The sequence below is a fragment of the Gigantopelta aegis genome, chromosome 6 (assembly GCF_016097555.1).
Source record: "Gigantopelta aegis isolate Gae_Host chromosome 6, Gae_host_genome, whole genome shotgun sequence".
NCBI lineage: Eukaryota > Metazoa > Mollusca > Gastropoda > Neomphalida > Peltospiridae > Gigantopelta > Gigantopelta aegis.
Window position 1 is genome coordinate 42,838,965 of NC_054704.1, and position 22,919 is coordinate 42,861,883.

The 22,919-nt window shown below is 36.9% G+C and overlaps 1 protein-coding gene across 5 annotated transcripts; it reads left to right on the top strand.

Annotated features, from left to right (window-relative positions):
* The first annotated feature begins 2,129 nt into the window (after positions 1-2,129).
* LOC121376535 lies at positions 2,130-21,869 on the top strand. Of its 5 annotated transcripts, XR_005958463.1 has the most exons (10): positions 2,130-2,166; positions 3,807-3,948; positions 4,345-4,481; positions 5,126-5,540; positions 6,243-6,307; positions 6,826-6,934; positions 9,128-9,262; positions 9,781-9,931; positions 13,867-14,004; positions 21,514-21,869. XR_005958463.1 is itself a non-coding variant. In XM_041504445.1 (3 exons), exons 2-3 carry the CDS (start codon positions 20,066-20,068, stop codon positions 21,663-21,665), a joined length of 369 nt encoding a protein of 122 aa, XP_041360379.1. In that variant the 5' UTR covers positions 18,716-18,769; the 3' UTR covers positions 21,666-21,869. The 5 variants fall into 5 exon arrangements, 1 of the variants encoding a protein (XP_041360379.1); XR_005958462.1 differs by lacking the exon at positions 5,126-5,540; XR_005958464.1 differs by lacking the exon at positions 5,126-5,540 and having other exon boundaries at positions 9,128-9,254.
* Positions 21,870-22,919: the final 1,050 nt, after the last annotated feature.

Consider the following 22,919-nt stretch of genomic DNA (forward strand, 5'->3'; position numbering starts at 1 on the left):
GCGCTATCCTGTCTGTGGGATGGTGCATATAAGCGGGTTTCCTCTCTAAGACTATATGTCAAAATTACCCAAATGCTTGACATCCAATAGCCGATGATTAATAAATCAATGTGCTCTAGTGGTGTCATTAAACTAACCAAACTTGACTATTGCAGTGTATTTTGTACATATATATATATATATATATACTACTCAAAAGAATTTAAGGGTCAAAAATTTATAACCAAATAAGTTTCAGAGTGTATTAGATTGATGATGTAAACTAATTTTATTTATTGTTCCATATTTACCAAAAAAAACAAATAAACGTCACATGCTGTCAAAGTTGAAGGTTGTCAAACATGGATTTTACACATTAGAACATTCGTTTAATAGTGTGTGAATCCACCCCTGGCGCGAATACACTCGACACATCGTTGCCTCATGCTGTTGATCAGACGTCTGAAGAACTCTTGGGGAATGGCCTGCCACTCTGCCATAAGAAGCTGACCCAGATCATGAAGGTTGGCCGGAGGGGCATGGTTATCCCGAACTCTCCTGCCTAATTCGTCCCAGGCGTTCTCTATTGGGGCCAAGTCAGGCGAATATGCTGGCCAATCCATCCTGGCGATACCTTGTTGTCTGAGAAAGTCCGTTACCACCCTGGCGCGGTGGGGTCTGGCATTGTCATCCTGCAGAACTGCCCCGCCGCCAATCTACTGAAGGTCTGGGAGAACCAACGGCCGGATAATCTCATTCAGATGGCGGATTCCATTCAGATTGCCATCCACCACATAGAGGGGGGTCCTGTGGTGGATAGAGATGCCGCCCCACACCATGACGCTGCCACCACCGAACCGGTGACGTTGTCTAACGTTAACGTCAGCGAAGCGCTCCCCAGGACGTCTGTAGACACGAACCCGACCGTCGTTGAACTGGAGACTAAACCTGGACTCATCAATGAACATCACTCGACGCCACTGAACACGTTGCCACCGCAGTTGAAGCGTGCACCAGTGACGTCTGGCCGTTCTGTGACGTGGTAGGAGTGGTGGTCGAACAGCCTGGCGACGGCAGCGTAGATTATTGGCTCTCAGACGATTGCGTATGGTTTGATCAGACACTCGAGTTCCAGTCGCAGTCTGCAGATTTGTCACGTAATCGGCGTGCAGTTGTTGTGCGTTGACATAGAGCCATATTGGTGATGTAGCGGTCCTCTCTATTTGTAGTGCTTCGGGGTCTTCCCGAACGTGGACGATTTCGAACAGAATTCGTTGCTTGGTACCGTTGCCACAGTCGGCCAACGACACTCTGACTGACACCAAGTCTCAGAGCAACATTTCTTAGCGTATTGCCATCCTGAAGCCAAGTAATAGCCCTTCCTCGATCTTCGATAGTCAGTTGAAGTCGTACCATTGTCGAATTTGGAGTGTGCACCGTACACGAACGCAAGCTCCAATTATACGGAAATTCAGCATTGGGAACATGGAATACACGTGCAAAGCGTGCAAATGAAGCGCTTTGTGAAAAAGCAAGTTATGGGCACTTAGCAGACCTTTCGCTTTCGCCCTAATTTACGTGCAAATGTAAGCATGTTTTCGCCATTAGAACTAGTCGACAGTGTCAATGACAGTGGATTTTAATTCATTTATGGGTTGCTTAGACCCACTTTCGTCAAAATGGAACAGTACCATGCGTGACATTATGGTCTAGCTAATATAATTGACATTCAGAAAATAATGTCGAAAATATCGTCTGACCCTTAAATTCTTTTGAGTAGTAATATATATATATATGTTGATAACAAATCCGTAAGTGTCATGTATGTTAAGACTTCGATCTACTGCACACTTTTAAACTTTCATATTGTTTTGGTGTATTACTGCTTATTACCGTCTTTTTTTCTTTTCTTTTTTTTTTGCGGGGAATAAAGACCTTCCTTTTGACGGCGAAGTACCTTTGAGATCAGTTTCCCGTGTGAAATTATGATCGGCATTTAATTATTTTTATTGGTCACGAATGAGCTAAACGTTTATTTCTACAGGTATTTAGAACATGAAGTGTGTTTCCCCTTCAAATTAATTAGAATATGAATGCAGTAGCGAAGATTATTATAAAACTGTTGAAACTATTATTTATATCTATTTCAGGATTGTACTACAAGGAACTATTACATCGAAGCTCAAGGTATTTTACGATTGATACTAAATAACACAAAATATGGCAAATGTATGGGGTTTTCTTATAAAATATATATACCTTTTTCATTCGAGGACTGGTACTTCCATGTACACATTTATGCTCCGAGTTGACCTAGATGTAACAAAAATTACTATTTTAATATCTGCAATACTTCTCGAATATTTTAATTGTTAAGTATACAATAGGTTATTTTTGCAAATTTGCAGGGTTTTTTATTCACTTTCCAGCTCCAAACAGGACGACTGCAGGACTTTTGGCGAATGTTATGGAAAAGGGAATGTAGATATAGAATTATGTTGACAAACATTGTCGAAGCATCCAAGGTATATACGTGTAGCTGTTATCACAGATATTCCCATCATACCTAAGAAAATGATTTTGTTAAAAAAAATTCTTTTTCTGGTGATGTTAATCGCACATTCTGTTCCTTTATGTATGGATACTCGCATTTAAACATTACACAATTAGCATACTCTGCATCATATAGCCTGTTTATACAATATAATGTATATGGGGTTGTTTACACACATAAAATATACTGTGCAAATCACAATATAAATCGGAATCATACGGCAGTTTTAGAACATGATATGTAGTTTATTCCAGTCGATAGTTAAACGAGTTTCGATAGAAACTTGTAAATATAGCTCATCCATAATTGCAAATATTTAGGAAAGCATTAATAACAATAACTACTCATAATAATAGTAATGTGCATGTCAGTTAATTCGTTGCTTTGTGTACACATTTGATAAAAAGGAAGTGCACATGAACTAAATTCAGATTGCTGTACGAGCTCGCACAGATCGCGGAGAAAGGGGAAATACAGGTACTGTTCAATCAATACACTAAGAAGTCTATTAATATTATAACGATATTAATAATAAATCAGCACAGGGAAAACCACTTGTTTAAGCTAATACTATTTGAAAACGAATCAAAATTTCAACTAGGGTTTTCAGCAAAAGTGTGAACCTTACTGGTCAGACACAGAGACTATGTCTATTGGATCGTTCACAGTTGTTGTTGTTTAGAAGGAAGAGAGAGAGCTGACTTTGTCATCAGGAAGTTTTTGGTTACACATAATATGTATAGCAACAAAAAGTGTTACAGAAGAAAGGTGATGTCGTGAACCTGAAGGATACCAAAATATTACATTCCTAGTCACTTACCAAATGACATGGTCTCTAAATTGATACTTTTCATAAAACAAAACTGTACTTAAATATGAGATGTTAAATCTTACGATCAAGTACTTTCGTCCGTTGTTAAATAAATATTACGCTCAAGCACGCTGCCCTGGTTATTTATTCTCGGTTATTTAACAGTTATGGCCTTGTCACAATGTTTTCAATGTTATAACGGATTACTAGTTCACATTCTAGAGCATCTGCACATGATAAATGTTAATGGGTTTGTGTGAAGAAAGATAAAATACCCTACCAACCCACTGATTATTGTTCTATTAATAATAATTAAATTATGGTATGCTATTTTTATCCAGGTTTACCAAGGGATTCAGTCTGAGAATCATCTCATACGAGGTACCGTTGCACACATCCATGAACACATGCGTACCCACATATACATGAACCTATATGTAAACCTATATATTTATTTTTCAGTTGGGAGAATCCAAGACATTTCAGGAGTTTCACTTTATTTCGTGGCCTGATCATGGTGTTCCAAATATACACGACTTCATCGAGTCCATGTACAGTGTTCGTCATACGAATCCAATACTGGTCCAGTGCTGGTACACTGCAGGTAGGATAATGGTACTGATTTGACGTCATTTACACTATACACACATGCAAAGTCTTAGCTATTATAAACAAAATATTTTTACTTTTTACACCAAACCGCCAAAATGCAAAACAATAACACTACACATTTAAACAACTAGTAACTTCCCAGTATGTTAGTGTCCGAGATATTGCTGTGTACTTTACAAAGATGCATAACATATCTATAGAGGCTAAATGTAATAACCAAACAAATATAAACTATATTAAATACAAAAAAAGCAATCCTATGCCTCCATGATAATCACAAGCATGCACATTTGAAACATCAGTAATTAACTACATTAAACATTATTAGTACAAATATATTTTTAGTCGCTTAGAGCTGTTATGCAAACACATGATTCAATTATTGTAGTGCTGGCATCGGTCGAACTGGAACCTACATTGCTATAGAAATCCTGCTGGAACAGATGGAAAAAAAACAATCGCATTGATGTCAGTAAGGTGATGATCGACATGAGAGACCAGCGAAACGGAATGGTCCAGACCAAGGTTAGTTTAATTTATCAAACTCCAAACTGAGTTCACATGCCATATTGTACAACTGTATTATTTGTTTTGGATATGATATCGTGATTAAGGGTTTCATTTTGCTTTTGTTTTTGTTTTGTGCATAGCATGTCTGGGATTGGGAGTTCGCCTGTGGTATGATTGCATTGTATGTTGTCTCATGTTTAATTTAGTTGCTACCTTCTTACGTTTCTTTAATACAATTGAACGGTATTTAATTTGGTTTTGTTAATTCTTCACAGGAACAATGTGAATGAATTGTAGTAGATATACTATATTGTACAATGTGCTTATTTGTTATAGGTTTTATATCCTAGTGTTGTTCAAGGTTTGTTATATTCTTAATGGTTTCGTCTTGTCACTTTGTTTTGCTGATTTGTGTTGTTTTGTTTGTTTCTATTTTGTTTTCTTCTTTTTTGGGGGGTTGGGGTTGGAGATATGCGTTGTGGGGTTTTTTTCGGTGTGTGTGTGTGTGTGTGTGTGTGTGTGTGTGTGTGCGTGCATGCGTGCGTATGAGTTGGTTATTGGGGTTGTACTTTGTTAATTTTTGTGCTCATGTATATTGAATTTTTGTTCTAATGCCCTAACATGTTAATACAATTTAATATTGTCTTCATTCGATACAGGAACAGTATGAATGTATTTTCCTGACCATGCTGGAGCTATTTAATTATGGTAAGACCAGCCTTGCCAATGCCGATTTTCACCAGCAGTATGCACAAAAGAAAGGAACCATGGTCATGGGCAAGAAAAGTGTCAGGTGGCAATACTATATATGGCTTCCTTTAAGTTCTCAAGCAAGGTGTTGACGTCTAGGTATCGTACGAGTTAATAGTATGTTCTCGTATACTGCAGATTGTAATTTGTTTGTGTTGTTACTGGTGTTGCTTTTTGTGGTGTTACTGTTGTTGCTTTTTGTGATGTTTTTTGTTGTTGCTGTTGTTTGTCTGTTTACATTTGTGTTTGTTGATCAGTTTTGTTACGTGTTTCTGTGTTTTGATTGCCAGGAAGTTGGTGCATTGAATGAAACTCCATACATAGGTGTGTAGCGTCTAGCTAATATTATTACAAACAAAATTATACTGTGTATTTTAAGTTGTTTTTGAATTATATCTGCATACTTTAATTACCGACAATTGTTATTAAAATTCAATTGCTGCTCCATATAACTTCAGTTGTTTTCCAAATACGATATGTTATGAATATATTGCATCATGTTTGACTTTAATATTTATCTCGTCCTGGAATACAAGATACTTCATTTGATTTCAATCATCACTGCCCCGTTTTCACTACATATTATATATAAACAACATCAGCTTGAATGGCGCATTGCATATAATTATATCTGGATTTTAAAAACAAAACGGCGTACTTTGTGTTATTTCATTTTATTTCAACTTATTTTCGTGCTTATATCCAATTACGGTTCAATCACGCTGTCCTGGGCACACACCTCAGCTATCTGGGTTGTCTGTCTAGGACAGTGGGTTAGTTGTTAGTTGGTTAATGGTTAGTGAGAGAGAAGAGGGTGTAGTGGCCTTACACCTACCCATTGAGCCCTTAAGAACTCGCTCTGGGTTGGAGCCGATACCGGGCTGCGAACCCTGTAACTACCAGCCTGTAGTCCGATGGCTTAACCACTGCGCCACCGAGGCCGGTACGTTGTGTTATCTCTCCTCATTAGTGCGTAGCATCTATATTGATAAACAGCATACTTTTATTTTCAGTTTTATCTTATAGATTCTCCTGACAAGTACAAACTATTTGTTGGATGCCAAGACAATATGTTTGCAATGTTTCCGCCTGTAAGTATTAAACATGCAGAGAATACTATATGAGTGGCTGTTAGGTACTATTTATCTTACAAAGAGTTATTTTAAAATGTATCTAACGAGCAAAATCGGATTGGATACGTTTTTAAACAACAAGTTGTAACATAAATGGAATCTAACGGCCACGAATGTAGTATATTCTATTTCTTACATATCCTAAACAAACAGGATCAAAGTAAATTTAAACGTCTTTACTAATTAAAACCTATTTACAGACCTACTAGCAGTTGCATTTAACTTGCACTTACTAATATGCGTTCCAGGTTTATGTATACAATCGATTTCGACTGTGTTGGGGTGGGTTTTTTCATTGGATTGTATGGCAGTGGCGACCTGTGCCGTGTCCACGAAACGCATTTAGTCTTAGGTGCATAACTACCTTATGCACCTGTTTGATTTTAAACATGTTTTACACCATTTTAAATGAGTCTACAAAAGTACAGCTATCTAATCTAATCTATTTACCTAATATATATGTTTTAATATTTCAGTCCAAACTGGCAAAACATGGATATCTTCTAGTATCGGACACAAAAGTCACAGAAGACGGGTTCTGGAAACTTACATGACTCGTTCATCATCATTTCTTTGAGCTCAGAGGTGAGTAAAACTGACATTCAACATGTCAATCCTTATGACACCAAACTCTTTAACTAACAAGCATTCTGAGAGTAGTGTTGAAGCAATACATGTCCCCTGGCGGAACCAACACATTTTCATAAATTCAAGGGTTATAACTCTGTGGAAAATAGGTAAACCTCTATAAAAGTTAAACGTGATCTGTAACAGTACATGATAAAGCTATATACAAAATTTCATCTCGGTATCTTCAGGCACTGCAAATATTTTTTGGAAAATACAGTTGCATATCTCTGAAGTTCACGAATCATAACTCTGAGACAAATGGGTAAATTGCCATGAGAGACAAATCTGATCTGATTGATCAGTAACAGTGCATGATAAAGCTATAGACAAAATATCAACTCAGTATCACAAGGCATTGTGGAAAAAAAATCTGAAAAAACTATGTGTGACAGACAGATAGATAGACAGAAGGACGGAGAAGAAACCTACAGTTCTTCCCTGTTAGATCGGTAGATGATTCATAAAGCCACCAATGAAACAAATGATAAATATTGAAACATTATTGTATGGACAAATGTGGGTGTGTAGGTGTGTGTGTGCTAATAATTATTCAAGTTTATGAAATGACTTAAATAGCAAACCCAGAATTCAAGATCTTCCTATTTTGGATTTGTCCTACGTATGAGAATGTCACACTTTTTGTAATTATATGAAATCACACGCATTTGCGATGTTTACGTTTAACTGTAAACATACCACTTTAAAGGTACATTATGAGTTGTATTCTAGCATCATATTCCATATAGACCTTTCCACACTTTATTTAATGGCATTTATTTGCACATTATGTGGTGATTATTCCCTAAATTTACTACTTGAGCTTATTAGGTGGACATACCACGAAAACGATTTAGAAATTGTTGACAGTTTTAACTATATTGATGTCTGTCTTCATTATAATGGCAAATTTAATATCGCTTAGAACGTAGAAAAGGTAGAAAAGCTATAGCAGCTCTAATTGGTAAAACTAGTAACTATTTCTTAAATACAGAAACTGTTTGATACATATATATATATGTTAGCAGTATTTTATGATTGTGAAGTTTGGGGTTTTAACAAAGCAAATAGCCACGCGATCCTACATTTACAATTCTGTAAAAGTATTTTAGGCGTGAAAAGGAGCACTACTAATATGATAGTCTATTTTTAATTAGGTAGATCACCTTTGCACACAAGTAGGAACATTCGAATTGTTAAATATTGGATAAATTTGTTGAATACATTAACTGTATTTTGAAAGAGTGTTACGCCACGCTATATGACGAGTGCATAAGAAAATCATATTATTTTAACTGGGTTAGTCAAATACGAGACCTGCTTCTCACTAATAGTTTTGGTCACATATGGTATAATCAAAATATAGAAAATTGCAATATATTTATATCATTATTTAAACAGAGAATGGCTGGTCAATTTATCCAATCTATGTTTGCTGTATTCAACAATTCTCCAAAAAGTCTGTTATACAAATTCGTTGTTAATAATTATTGCCTACAACCTTACCTTCAGAAACCTATTGACCTGAAATACAAACATATTTTGAGTAAATATAGATTATCTTGCCATAAACCCTTTATAGAAACAGGCAGATACCACAACGTTGACAGGAATAATATAATGTGTAGACTAGTCTGTGCAATATGAATGTAGAAGAAGATGAATATCACTTTGTCCTATAGTGTGTCCTTTCTACAGTATCATAAGAGATAAATTTGTTAAACCTTATTATTATAATACCATCAACATTTAAATTAATGCAACTACTGTCCAGCAACAATTTAAAAGAGCTAATTAAATTGTGTAAGCATTTGACCACTGCTACTACGCATAGAACATACAACGGTGATATATGATATATGTTATTATATTGTATAGTATTGCTATACATGTATTACCCAGTTACTATTGACTTTTATCAATTGTAACCCGTTGTTACTTACCATTCCCGCAATGTGTACATTATGGTATTGTATTTATAAATATGTATGTATGCCTACAAAATGTTGTGGGTTTTTTTGCAAAATAAGATGTATAAAGGATACTAGTTGTGTGTATGGTCCTTAGCATAGCGTTTTGAATTGTACATATAATATATTACTGCTGGAAGTGTTTAATTTGAATACATACATGTCTCCTATTTAACTACAGAGTGGTGCTAAAATTCATCCCAAGACTGTCTGGTTCCATGACTCACGGCGGTACAACTATAACAACACGACGACAAACATCAGTCTATCAAGAGATTACAGAGAAGATACTACATGTGGAGGCAAATGTATTTGTGTAATTATTATGTAACAAGACCTGTCTTTTTTCAGCTAAAGTTTGTTAAGCGACACCATTAGAGCACATTGATTAATTAAACGTCGGCTATTGGATTTCATATCATCAGCTAAGAATACAGGATGTGATTGGCCATAGGATCGATCCCTCAATGGACCTGATTTGTGATTATTGCATTCCAGCAACTGCCTCGTTATTGGTATATCAATAGTACATGTCTACAGAAAAGTGAATATAAAATGTCCCCTTGTACCTATAGTTAGCTATAGTAGTAAACTAAAAAATAATTCAAAAAGTAAAATAAACAATAGTAGTGTGGCGATAGTGAACATGCAACGCTATTTAAATAAAGTAATGTATATGTAATGTGATATAATCGTAATGAAATAGCTTAAACGTTGCATTCTTGATTTTAAGCATTTGGGGTTACACTACCATTTACTGATGTATACTGCACCAGAAAGTCGGTAATCCTAATCATATCTGGATCTAAAACCATATAACTTTCTAAAATGCAGAGAGAAACTGAGAAATACATCATTACAGTATTTATGGATGGTCTTCCACCCATGAGTCTTTAAAACTGATGTCTATTTTGACAATACTCACTGAAAAGATACACAAGAAACAGAAGGATGTTGGACCACACCCTGTGACAATTGTGTACAGGTTTGTAACGATTCAAATATCTTGAGTCACATTAATTTTGGTCAGTCTTTAATATCTCGACATTTAATAACTATAGACAGGCAGAACCTATCTACTCGTCATGTCCCAATTGCATATTATAGGTTAAAAGTGTACGTTGTACCATGACAGCTATATACAAAATGATACGCTACAATTACTTTGACAGTCATATTATTATACATTTTTGTAAATCCTAATTTATTTGACAACCATATACGGGCTGGTAATGTTCACAAACACTGCAACATGTATATTTTGTGATACTGGGCAATTCCACGGTGACAGACGTTACATTCATTCCAAATGACCAGATTGCTAGAGTATATTGGATCGTGTGTATGATACTTGCCAATGGTCATGTCTATTTGGTGCCATGGAGAAAAAGTCCTTCGAAATATTTATCGATTGGTGGGTAGTCAGACATATGTGCGTGACTTACGTTACTTCAAAAGGACATGGGTAAAAAGCAACTAACTTCATTTCCAAATTGTGTGAAACCCTTAACTTGTACAAATCTGTGTTTGCCCGTGGATTAAAGGTAACATGGCTATAGAAGATTACCAATTACAATTCAGCTCTGAACTAAAAATGTAAGGAAAATTATAACATAATTGTGTGTTACGGACGTTACGTGACGGACGTTACATTTTGTACTGACATAAAATAAAGTTCTGAGTCTAAAAAAAAGCAGTATATTGTGATGATAAAAACGTTTTAATGCATGGTGAATATCATGATATGGATTTTGATTAATTTTAATTAAACTTTCACAGACTTTCAATTTAATACAAAGTCACTGAGGATTTATCAATATATCCATAGTCTCTTAAATATTTCTGTCATGCAACAGCCTTCATTTATTTTAAAGGTAAAGCTCATGAAAACACTGTCAGTTTGAAGACAAACACTGTCCCCTAAAATGGTTTCAAAAGGGTCTGCAAATAAAAAAGAACCTATGTCGATAATGATAAGTTACAAGACTACCAATGTCATATCCGGGTGTATTTTTAGATTACCATTGTATGAAGATACTTCGTATATGTCACAGTAGTTGCTGGTGTCATACGATATGGATTCATTAAAAATTAATAGGTGTATCAAAAACTATATCCCAGTCATCCATTTTGTTCATCATAATGGGTGGTGGCAGCTGTTTCTTCATCTTCTCTCTAACAAACATATTGTTCTCTTTGAATGGTCATTTCCAGGTATTACTTACCTTCGTGATTTCCATCATGAATCAGAAAAGTGTTCATCAGTATACATAACTTAGATTGGCACAATAGTGTGGTTAATTTGTGACACACTATATTTTTCTTGAGTACATACTTTTATATTTGAGTATGTTGCCTGATGAAATTGAAATTGAATTGTCTTGAAAATAGCTCAGAGTATGAGCAAGGGTGACAGAGAGCATCCTCAGTTTGTAGCCATTTTAAGAAATGTTCGGCAAATAAAAGTATTTTTACATTATTAAAATTGTTATTTATTAACATGTTCTTACTTAAAATATAAATATCTCTATAGCCAAAGTATTTCTGGATATCGTAATGTTTTGTAGTACATGTATCTCTATATAATTGGTTTTGGCAAAGACCATACGAAATATGAAATATTGCAGCTAAAGGTCATACCTTTATTTACTGCATTTATCCATATAATGCTTTAAATGCAAAACATGATAAGGTAAGATAAGAGTTTTTTAAAAAAAACTAGAAAAAAGGAGGATTTGTGTTTATTTTGTTGGAGGAGCAAACAAAAGTCGTTTTAGGGCAGAAACCTCAGGATAGTCCCTTATAGTACTAGTTAATTGTGGGTAAAATAGTGAAACCACCTTTTTTTTATAACGATGCTAAATGAAGACTTTTTCTGACTTAACAAATTCAAATCACATAATTTCAGGACTGATTGACATATTTGTTATCTTTACCTTGACTAGTGCTAAGAGAATTACAAAGGACATGATTATACACCTTCAAATTTTCTTCTCGCATAAAACATTCATATTTTTCTTGACACCCTAACCTGACCGAACACTTAGTTTTAAATCATAATTTTTGGCAACCTATGTTCATTAAATATTTTAAATGCCTGTATTCTTTAAAGTGATGCTACTGACATTATAAATTGAGTAACAAAGTATCGAAGCCAGTTTGATGGAAGGGATTTGAGTGGCTTAATGTTCCTGTTTTTTTGGTCGGAGTTAGCTTTGAAATGATGTAATATGTGTTGATGTCAGAAGCATTAGGAAAGATGAGTGTGTGAACAAGAATGTTTAGTTTTTCTGCAAATTGGGTGTCTTGTGAATTAATTTTGACCCTTTGTATAATGAAATATTTAAATTTATTTTTCCTCTCATGTCCCTTGACTCGTGGAATTGCCCTACTGTTTTTATTTGTTGTGAAATAACAGAAATGTTGGTTAGGCTTCTTACAACTTTAAACAATAGTATATATGGGTGTGACAATTTTAACTATTCGTGAATGGCAAATTAGTTTGTGTTATTTACATAATTTTATCACGTCCATTCATTGGTAGTCAATCCAACGTTAATGGTTGGTTATAGCAACTGTCCTTTGACTGTAGTATGCACGATGATACACTCAATCCTAACCAAATATATACAGGTTACAAACTTGTGTCTAGCATCACAATTTATTTATGGTATGACATCTGACATACTTTCCATCACCAACAGCAATATCTTTCCTCGGTTCAGCCAACGAACGTTCTTCCTGACGTTCGCGAACTATTTGATTGGTGTCCGTCGTGTCCATTTGGTTTAACGTGAAGCGCACAAACCAGTGTAGCGAACGTTTTGTTTTCGCTCGATCTGGCTGAACTCAGCTCTTGGGATAGCCTACATGTCTTTCGGCCCTTAACTGGCATGTGTATTCAAATTGACACGCATTGTCGGTTTGTTTTTATTACTTTGGTTCAAAGACTTTACAAAGTTAAAATAACAAGTTACAGATCTTTCAGACATTGAATTACCGTCACATTGCTGTCATACATGTCGAATGCATGCCGTTAAAATTAATAACAATTATTATTAAAATAAACAAACATCATAACGCCTACGCTGTATTCTGGATTTTCTCGTTACCGGTCGCGAGATCGCTATTACGCTAACTGAATATTTGGTATTATTTTTTTTAAAGTAATTTTTAATTAGCCAATGGCAAATTTGGCTACCGACAGCGCGAGCCTTGGATATTATTGGTGTGTGGGAGTTTTGGGAATGATGCTAGGATAGAAATGATTGATTGCCAACTTAACTGTACTTTTAAAAAAGTGCTTCACCTATCGTTTATTCAGTTAAATGGTATAGTTGATTCTGTCAATGGGTATCTTCTTTGATCGGCCTTGAAGCTTGATTGCTCGGCACGGGAATCCCGTTACGAGTAAGCGCCTTCCTGACGGATTAGCGGTCCCAGAAGATGTGGTAAAATTACTAAACACCAGTTGTGAGCAGACAACTGGTCCATTGTTAGGTATTTAGGAAGTGATTTACCTGTCATAGTAATTAGGTGTGCTTGATATACTGGTACACAAGTTGTATGCAAGAGGTAGTCGACTGCCACGCTCGTACTTGTGAAAATAGTTTTTCTAAAGCACTTCAAATCAAGGCGTAGCGGCAATTGATTTAAGGCGCTTCCACGCCGTCAAAGCGCTTACTTTACGGACTAAGGTGTGTCGGGCCGCTACGCCTAAAGGCCCTGGGGAAACCCCTGAATCATGGTATGACATCTGACATACTTTCCATCACCAACAGCAATATCTAGATCTGGACTGTCATTAGTCTGTCCTTTTTCACTTATAATACTCGATACATTGATATAAAATGACACTTATGTGCATTGTAGCATTTGCGATCTAGAGCTAAATTAAACAACATCAGTTTTCCATTTCAGGGATGCCGAGGCTAAAAATGCCATATTGCTTTGCATAGCAAACAATATCATGGCAGGTATAGAGATGGACAAAGAAGTGGAGGTTTCAACAACATCAGGCGGTTTCAAGCCATCCTGCCTAATGTAAAAATCACCAAGGTAAGAATGGTCAGAGATTCTTTTTCACATGTATATGTACTGCCAGTGAAAGAGGTAGTACATGCGGGCCGTGTAAATATAAGTATGTAGATTTATAATGTGTTAATAAATAAAAGTTGCCTAACATTACTACTAGTTAATGGAAAGCATAATATCATAATTGGCGTCTAGATTACTATGTTACTATTGGTCACCACTGAGTAATATTGTACCCATGTAGTGGCGACGCCCATAATACTGGTTATCCAAAGTAAAATCCAGAAATAACTGCAATGGGAAACTTTGTGTGTGACCAAAAGTTATGCACTAAAATTGTAGTATGTTAGTTTTATTATTTATAAATTAGCAGTGACGTTATTGTGGAGTGAAATGCGATTGATAAGAAAATAGGTGTATCTTCTGGAAGTATAAATGGGTTTTTTTTTCTGTGGAACACATACATTGTTGGGATTACGTCAGACGTGTTGATATAATGTCAACGGAAACTATTATTATATAATGCCATATTATTCACTTATCTATAATGGACCATGTAAATCACATATGTATCTGAAAAACAAAACCGTAACTCATGATCAGGGTCGTAGATCCGCACAATGCAGAGTCGAATGGGCATTTGGCAAACTATGTATTCCTTCGGAGTAATATAATGTATGAGGTTATTGTATTTTTGTGCTTCAGGAGGACTTTACATTCATCTGCAACATGGCGTTTGATACTCTTGAAGCATCTACAGTGTACGCAAATTGTCCTTGAAAAGGGAGATGGAAATATTTCCTGAAATACAGCATGAAATTATTATAATATGCATTCCTGCAGATTTCTTTTTTATTGTGTGCCTTCGTCTACAAATGCACTGCACTAAGATATTTTATATCGATGGTCTCTGTGCAATAAAGTATGCTGATAACAGTTCTCAAAGAGTAGTGACTGCAACCAGCTTGAATAGGCAAAACACCTGGTTGATATTGACTATACACAGTTTGTCAGGATGAAAAAATAAAGCATTATCATGGATGTGTTAAACAGCATCATAATAATGCCTTATACAAGTTACATTTGTGTAATCAAAAGAGGCCGATGACTTTATGGATTATCTATGTTTTGGTGCTACATAATATAATTTCCTTGGAGTTAGCTTCGGATATATTATGTGTTTAGTATTTGTACTGTATTTAAAATATTATTATTATTGTAATAAGTAGGCCTACATGTTTTACTGGTTATTGTGTACTTGAATTGTTTTGCTGTTATGTTAAATATGATATCCATGTTCTACACATGATAAAATCAGCTTGAACTTGTAAATTCCTGCTTTCAGTAAGATGTGCCGACATGTGTTAAAATTAAAAACTAAATAAACGGCGAAGTCAATGCCGAGTTTTATCCTAGACCGTACAAATACCATCGACGTCACAGACTGCTGTTCAACTAACAACAAAGACACGAATGCGATTCTTACGGAAATAATATTTCACATTGTTTAGTTACGGAACGGTAGTCAGAATATATTCCAGTCAGTTAACGAACAAAATAAAAAACCTGACGTAAAACGAATCGATTATAGTAAAAACAAAAAGTGTATCGCCATCCAGTAAACAGACAATTCAATTGTGTAACATTTCTAATTGCATCCTGGCACATGTGTGTAGAAAAATAACCTGTAGTTTTAAAGACACTATATGAACAAATATGTTTCTGATATATACACAGTGGGCGAACACTTTGCATAAACGTTTTAAAAGGAAAATTTCAGTCAGGAGCAGTTGCTTCACTTGTTTTCCCCCATGATTGCTAACAACACATTCATAGCAGTCAATTTTCTAATGAACTGATTTTAGTTAAAACTATTCACTACCGTAAGGGCACAAAAATGCAGCATACCCTTTGCAAATCGTCGAATATAATAATTAAAAATAAATTCTAACAACGGGGGCGGAGGGGGGGGGGGGGTCAAAATCATAAAATTAAATGATTTGACTTTGTTGATCTGGCATGTTATATGTTAAGTCATGTTAAGTCATCTCTCTTCATTTTAAGTTATCTCTACGACTCAAGTGGACTCGACATCGGTAATTTTTAGGAATAAGAAAACACGAATTAATGGTTTTAGAGGTTTGTAACGTTTTGTATTTACACTTGTCTGAACTTTATTGTTAATGAAAATATTACTGAACTGCGAAGATAAACCTTAGAAATCAACAAATCAGATGTTGATTGTGTGGACTGTGCACGAAAAAAGAAATCGAATGGACTTTGAAGCATAACGAAGTTAGGGACGTTGACAATACACGTCTACCATGCTATCAAAATTCAGGACTCGTTTGTTATTTAGGGCTACACCTTTACGTTAATGAAAATATGACTGAACTGCGAAGTTGTAAACCTTACAAATAAACAATAAGCAGATAAGCAGACAACAACAAATCAGATGTTGATTGCGTGGACTGTGCACGAGAGGCTCGCATAATACAGGTTTTATTCCTAATAACTGATATTGACCATACCGAAACACTCTAGTAATAACCTATATATATTAAAGTTTGTTTTGTTTAATGATACCACTCAAACACATTGATGTATTAATCATCGGCAATTGGATGTCAAACATTTGGTAATTCTAACAATTTAGTAAATCAGAAATCCGCTTCATTTAGTAGCAAGGGATATATTATATGCACTACCCCACATAGATGATAGTGCACACCACGGTCTTTGATATACCAGTCGTGGTGCACTGGCAGGAACGAGAAATAGCCCAATGGCCATACCGACGAGGATCGATCCCAGAACGACGGCGATTCGGGCAAGCACTTTACCAGTGGGTTACGTCCTGCCCCGTGTAAATTAAAGCGTTAGATGTGTGCCTCCGTGCATAACTGAGGCGTTGTTGATGGTGTTAAAGCATCAACATTGGTCGTGCGAATTGCCGCTGTGCAGCTTCAAAGAAGACCGGCCTCGGTAGCGTCGTGGCAGGTCATCGGTCTACAGGCTGGTAGGTACTGGGTTCGGAACCCAGTCGAGGCATGGTTTTTTTTAATCCAGATACCGACTCCAAACCCTGAGTGAGTGCTCCGCAAGGCTCAATGGGTAGGTGTAAACCACTTGCATCGACCAGTGATCCATAACTGGTTCAACAAAGGCCATGGTTTGGTCTATCCTGCCTGTGGGAAGCGCAAATAAAAGATCCCTTGCTGCTAATCGGAAGAGTAGCCCATGTAGTGGCGACAGCGGGTTTACTCTCAAAATCTGTGTGGTCCTTAACCATATGTCTGACGCCATATAACCGTAAATAAAATGTGTTGAGTGCGTCGTTAAATAAAACATTTCTTTCTTTCTTTGCTGTAATAATGAGACATTTTATTTACGGTTATATGGCGTCGGACATATAGTTCAGAAGCACACTGATGTAATAACGAGACATTTTATTTACGGTTATATGGCGTCGGATATATATTACGAAGCACACTGATGTAATAATAAGACATTTTATTTACGGCTATATGGCGTCGGACATACAGTTACGAAGTATACTGATGTAGTAATGGGATATTTTATTTACGGTTATATGGCGTCGGACATATAATTCAGAAGCACACTGATGTAATAATGAGACATTTTATCTACGGTTATATGGGTCACACATATAGTTAAGAAGCACACTGATGTAATAATGAGACATTTTATTTACGGTTATAAGGCGTCGGACATATAGTTAAGAAGCACACTGTTGTAATAATGATACATTTTATTTACGGTTATATGGCGTCGGACATATAGTTCAGAAGCACACTGCTGTAATAATGAGACATTTTATTTACGGTTATATGGCGTCGGATATATAGTTAAGCAGCACACTGCTGTAATAATGAGACATTTTATTTACGGTTATATGGCGTCGGATATATAGTTAAGAAGCACACTGTTGTAATAATGAGACATTTTATTTACGGTTATATGGCGTCGGACATATAGTTAAGAAGCACACTGATGTATAGAAAGGAAACCAGCTGACGATATTCCAAGGCCTCCTCTTTTCGATAAGCAGTAGTCAGGCGCGTTTGCAAGGGAGAGGGGTTTGGGGGGGGGGGGGTCAAACCATCTGCTCAAGCTAATTTTCTTTCTTTCACATTTATTTTCCGACGGAGCATATCTCGAGCCCCCCCCCCCCCCCCCCCCCCTTCGAAACTAAGCTTGTTACAATCGAAATTCCCCTGCATAAAAAAAAATAATAAAAAAATCAAATAAAAAAATCTGCACACGCCTTCTGCAAGAGATATTTGATACGTACCATACCACAGACAGAACAGCACATACCACGGCGTTTGTTGCATCAGTTATGTAACACTCAGACTGGCTTGAACGAGAAATAGCCCAATCGGCCCACCGACAGGAATCGATCCCAGGCCAGTGACGCATCAAGCGAGCGCTTAATTTACGTGTCGCCCGTACCGAGTATGAAGTGTTTGCTTCATATAGGAGGATATAACAACATTATGATATGTTGTACGGAGTTCCCTTGACCATCCCATAAAAGCAGCTGCTACATAAATTAACTTGACACCTTCGTAGAATCATATCTGCATTAGATCAACATTTAAAATTGCTAATGTGTTAGTTTTCATTTAATTGTCAAGGACTTTGTGGAAATATTGACAGTGCTAAATCCTCAACCAACAGTAATAAAAAGCGTCATAAGCATGTTGAATTCACAGAATCGATGACCTACCAAGGTAAGAGCAGTCTCCATTTTTAAAGCAGCAAGGTGAGATATTTATTTTTACATATGATATCATTCATATACTTAACGACACGAAAGGCGCAAACATTTTGCTCGTATATTAATAGTAATAATTATTATTATTAATCAATTAATCATAATACGTTGCAAACGATCCGCATTGTACAGTTTATACAGGGGCAGTAAACCTAATTACGATAATTTTTACTTTTAAAAAAAAAAAAAATTTAATTTATGTATTGACACGAAAATATTTGTGTCGATATTTTTCAGTGCAACTTGCGTTAGTAGAAGACAAGACGCACTTTTACAGCTACAAGTATAAAAAAAATTCTAGATATATATCGGAAGCGGGGGTTGAATGTTTGGAAGAGGGTGGGGGCATAGCTCCCACACTGCTCCCATTTACTGTCATCTTCCAATGCCAGTTTTTATTTCGGGACTTTAAATGTCTCAGGTAATAAGCCGAAAACACGCCAGAATCGCTATAAAGGGGGTTAATATTTAAAAAAAATTCTTATGGGGCTTTGGGGCTTCGCGCCTGCGGCGCTCGCGGTTTCGCACAACACATTTTGTACAACCATAAAAATTAGACCCCCCACTTTGAAAATCCGTCCTACGCGCCTGTATTTGGTCTGAAATAAAATCTTGGATTTGTCTCTTTGTAAAATATTACTTCAAATGCTTTGTCTAAAATATGACATTGTCTAAAATATAACAATTCATAACTGTTACGTATTTGGTTGTCACCGTTCCAGTAGAAGTAGTGGCGGGACGTAGTCCAGTGGTAAAGTGCTCGCTTGATGCGAGATCGGTGTGGTATCGATCCTCGTTGGTGGGCCCATTGGGCTATTTCTCGTTCCAGACAGTGGTATATCAAAGGCCGTGGTATGTGCTACAATGTTTGTGGGATGGTGCATATAAAAGAACACTTGCTGCTAATGGAAAAATGTTTCCTCTCTAAGACTATATGTCAAAATTACCAAAATATGTAACATCCAATAGCCGATGATTAATAAATCAATGCTCTCTAGTGGTGTTATTAAACAAAACAAACTTTAACGTCCCACCATCGCACTTCAATTACAACATTTTGAGTGATACAATAACGAGATTTGTATCCCAAATTAATATAATTTTTATTTATTTCCATATTTACTCAAGTAAAGTCCTGTAAATTCGTGTTATTATGTTTTTAACCCCCAGCTCGGTCTACGACAGAAAACATTGGATAGTGTGCTTTAACCTTTATTGAATAATGCAGTGGATACACTAAACGACTGGAAAACATCAAGGTAGATCTACTTGTTTGTGTATCAGATGAGGATTGCTCTAGTTTTAGTCGTCGTGCTCGCCGTGGCTTTAAGCAGCAGCGACGCCTGGCGAGTACGCCGTACGTGGCGAAGAGTTGCACGCTTCGTCCGGAAAGTAGTGAAGGTCATCACACGCCCTATCAAAAAGATCATTCTACAGCCCATCAAGGCCAGAGTTGAAAACATACTGACCAAAATAGGAATAATACGTAAACCGCCACAAGGTATGTGCAAGATTTAATTAGTGCAATACGTGTACATAATCTGAACGACAAAACCGTAATATATGGGCATGGTCGAATCTCTCTGCACAATACAAAGTCGCATGTGAATTTGGCAAAATAGTGGTTGATTCTAAGAAACTCTATCTAGTGTTACAGGGTTACGATTAACATAACATATATCGAGTCTTGAGGCGGTGGTTATTATATATATATATAGTCATTATTCAATAAAGGTTATATATATATATACATGTAACACTAAACAGCGATTACGCTTACATAATAATTATGTCAGTGCTGTAGACGTCAAATACAGTCTGAAAGTTGCTATCCTCCAAAATTACTTGTTAACTTTTTACTTTGAAATGTAAATATTATACCTTTAACATTTTACAGCCAAATGATTTAATTTAGTAGTAGAAAAACTATGCTTTTACTGGAAAATTAGAGGAAAGCGGACGGAAACTGGCGCGCTCAGTTAAGGCAAACACTGCAACGTTATTCCAGGAGGCTGTTGTCGACAAGTTTGATGTCTTTACGCAACTCATCTAGCTACAGACGGTAAACTTGCCAGATTTTCTGGATTCGCCAATTTCATGAACAGACATGCATGTGGTTGCAGGTTTAACAATAAAATTTTTGTAGTTCTCAAAATATTTTACCTTTTTGTTCTGATTCCTTCAGAAGGAACATTATAATTTTACACGTTTCTTCCATTCCAGGTATCATGTGGTTAACCTAATGCTAGATTCAGACTACCAACTGTCACGATAGAGTTGGCCAATTCGCCGATCTCTTGACTTCTATGACTGTCCCGTTGCTAGTTTGAGCGCTCTTACAACTTGATTCTCGTCATATACAACTCCTACGACGTATTAGTTGTTAATCTGAGCGCACCCACCGTTAGTCGTTGGCCAACTTTGTCATGACAATTGAAAGTCTGACACTAGCATTACATATCCATATAAACTTTACTTCATGCTAGCCTCAGACTGTCAACTGGCACGATGAAGTTGGCTAACTAGCGGATTGCGTTGTAATTTTCCCCAACTCCAGATTAACAACTAATCGGTCGTAGAAGTCGTATACGACGAAAATCGAGTTATTAGAGCGCTCGGGCTTGCAACTGGACAGTCGTGGACGTTGTGAGAGCAGAACGCTGGCCAACTCTGTCGTGGCAGTTGGTAGTCTAGAATTACGTATATACATCATCATTAATCATATTTTACAGAACCCCAGGTGATCGAACAGGTGATCGAACAGGTTGAGGTGGTAACTCCAGTGGTAACCCCACCGCCGCAAAAACAGATCGAGCTTACCGATGAACAAATTGAAGAGGTTCGACAGTATGCATTAAAGCTGATGAATATGACAGGTGGCTAGTTGCTTGGCTACGGTTGTTTCCTCAGAACTACAATTGTAATACCAAACATGGATTGTAATAATAAAAACTGCAGTGAATTATCATAGTGACTTAATTTGTGATATAAGCTGCCGTGTAATAGTTAATTACCATACTAACTTGTAAAAACTACAGTGAATTATTATACTGATTTGGACTGTAATGAAAACTGTAGTGAATTATTATGCTGACTTCATTTGTAATATAAGCAGCTGTGTAGTAGTGCATTACCATACTAACTTGTTGAAACAACAGTTGAGTATTATACTGATTTGGACTGTATAATAAAAGTTATAATACTGAATTCACTTATAATATGGTGGCGGGACGTAGCCCAGTGGTAAAGCGCTCGCTTGAAGCGCGGCCGGTTGAGGATCGATCTCCGTCGGTGGGCCTATTGGGCTATTTCTCGTTCGACCAGTGCTCGACAACTGGTGTAACAAAGGCTGTGATATGTATTATCCTGTCTGTGGGATGGTGCATATAAAAGATCCCTTGCTGATCAGATTCCCAGCCTGGAGCTTGTCGCGGTAAGACGTGTTTGTGCACACTGGACGTGCTTTCGCGGCTCGACTTGGGGATCCTTCACTTTTGTTGTTTTTATCAGCGAAGTGAAGTTTTCTACTGGGATGTATGCGGCCATTGGAACTGATTGAACGCTGGAACGCTTCTCGTTTCGACAGTCTGCACCACCAGGCAGGATTATTTTTTTAGCGAGATTCCTTGCCTCTACGTAATTTCTCCGTCTGACTATGTTGACTTTCTTTTTTCGTGACTCGTATGACGGCCATTCTGCAGAACGCCACGGTTGTTCGCGTTTAGTCTCTACATGTCCGAGCCTGTCCTAGCAGCAATGGAAGATTGACCGCCCCACTGTAAGAAGAAATAGGAAGCGGGGTCGGCCCCTACTACTCTTTTCTAGACTTTACTTTGTTTTATTGTGATACCATCTCGTATCCTCCGGAGACGGGCCCGACCGCACCACTATACCAACCTATGACGACTGGACTATACCCTAGTCTGATTCTCTCTCTCGTTCAGACGGATCCGGCTTCTCAAGATCTGTATTTCAGCACAGCACTACACCTTCAACGTCTATTGACTGTCAATCTAGGGGTTTTCTTGACGGGATGCAACCCATCTTGTCCCTACAAGCTGTGCACCCTAACGGCCTTAACGAGGCCACTCACGTGGACATATAGATCGGACTTTAAACTTTTAGACCTTCGTTCAAA

What these genes read in the sequence shown, in the direction of transcription:
- LOC121376535 (XM_041504445.1), top strand. Translation starts at nt 20,066, where the DNA reads ATGAGGATTGCTCTAGTTTTAGTCGTCGTGCTCGCCGTGGCTTTAAGC. An exon ending in AATACGTAAACCGCCACAAG is followed by an intron (nt 20,283 to 21,513) that starts GTATGTGCAAGA and finishes CATATTTTACAG; the next exon opens with AACCCCAGGTGATCGAACAG.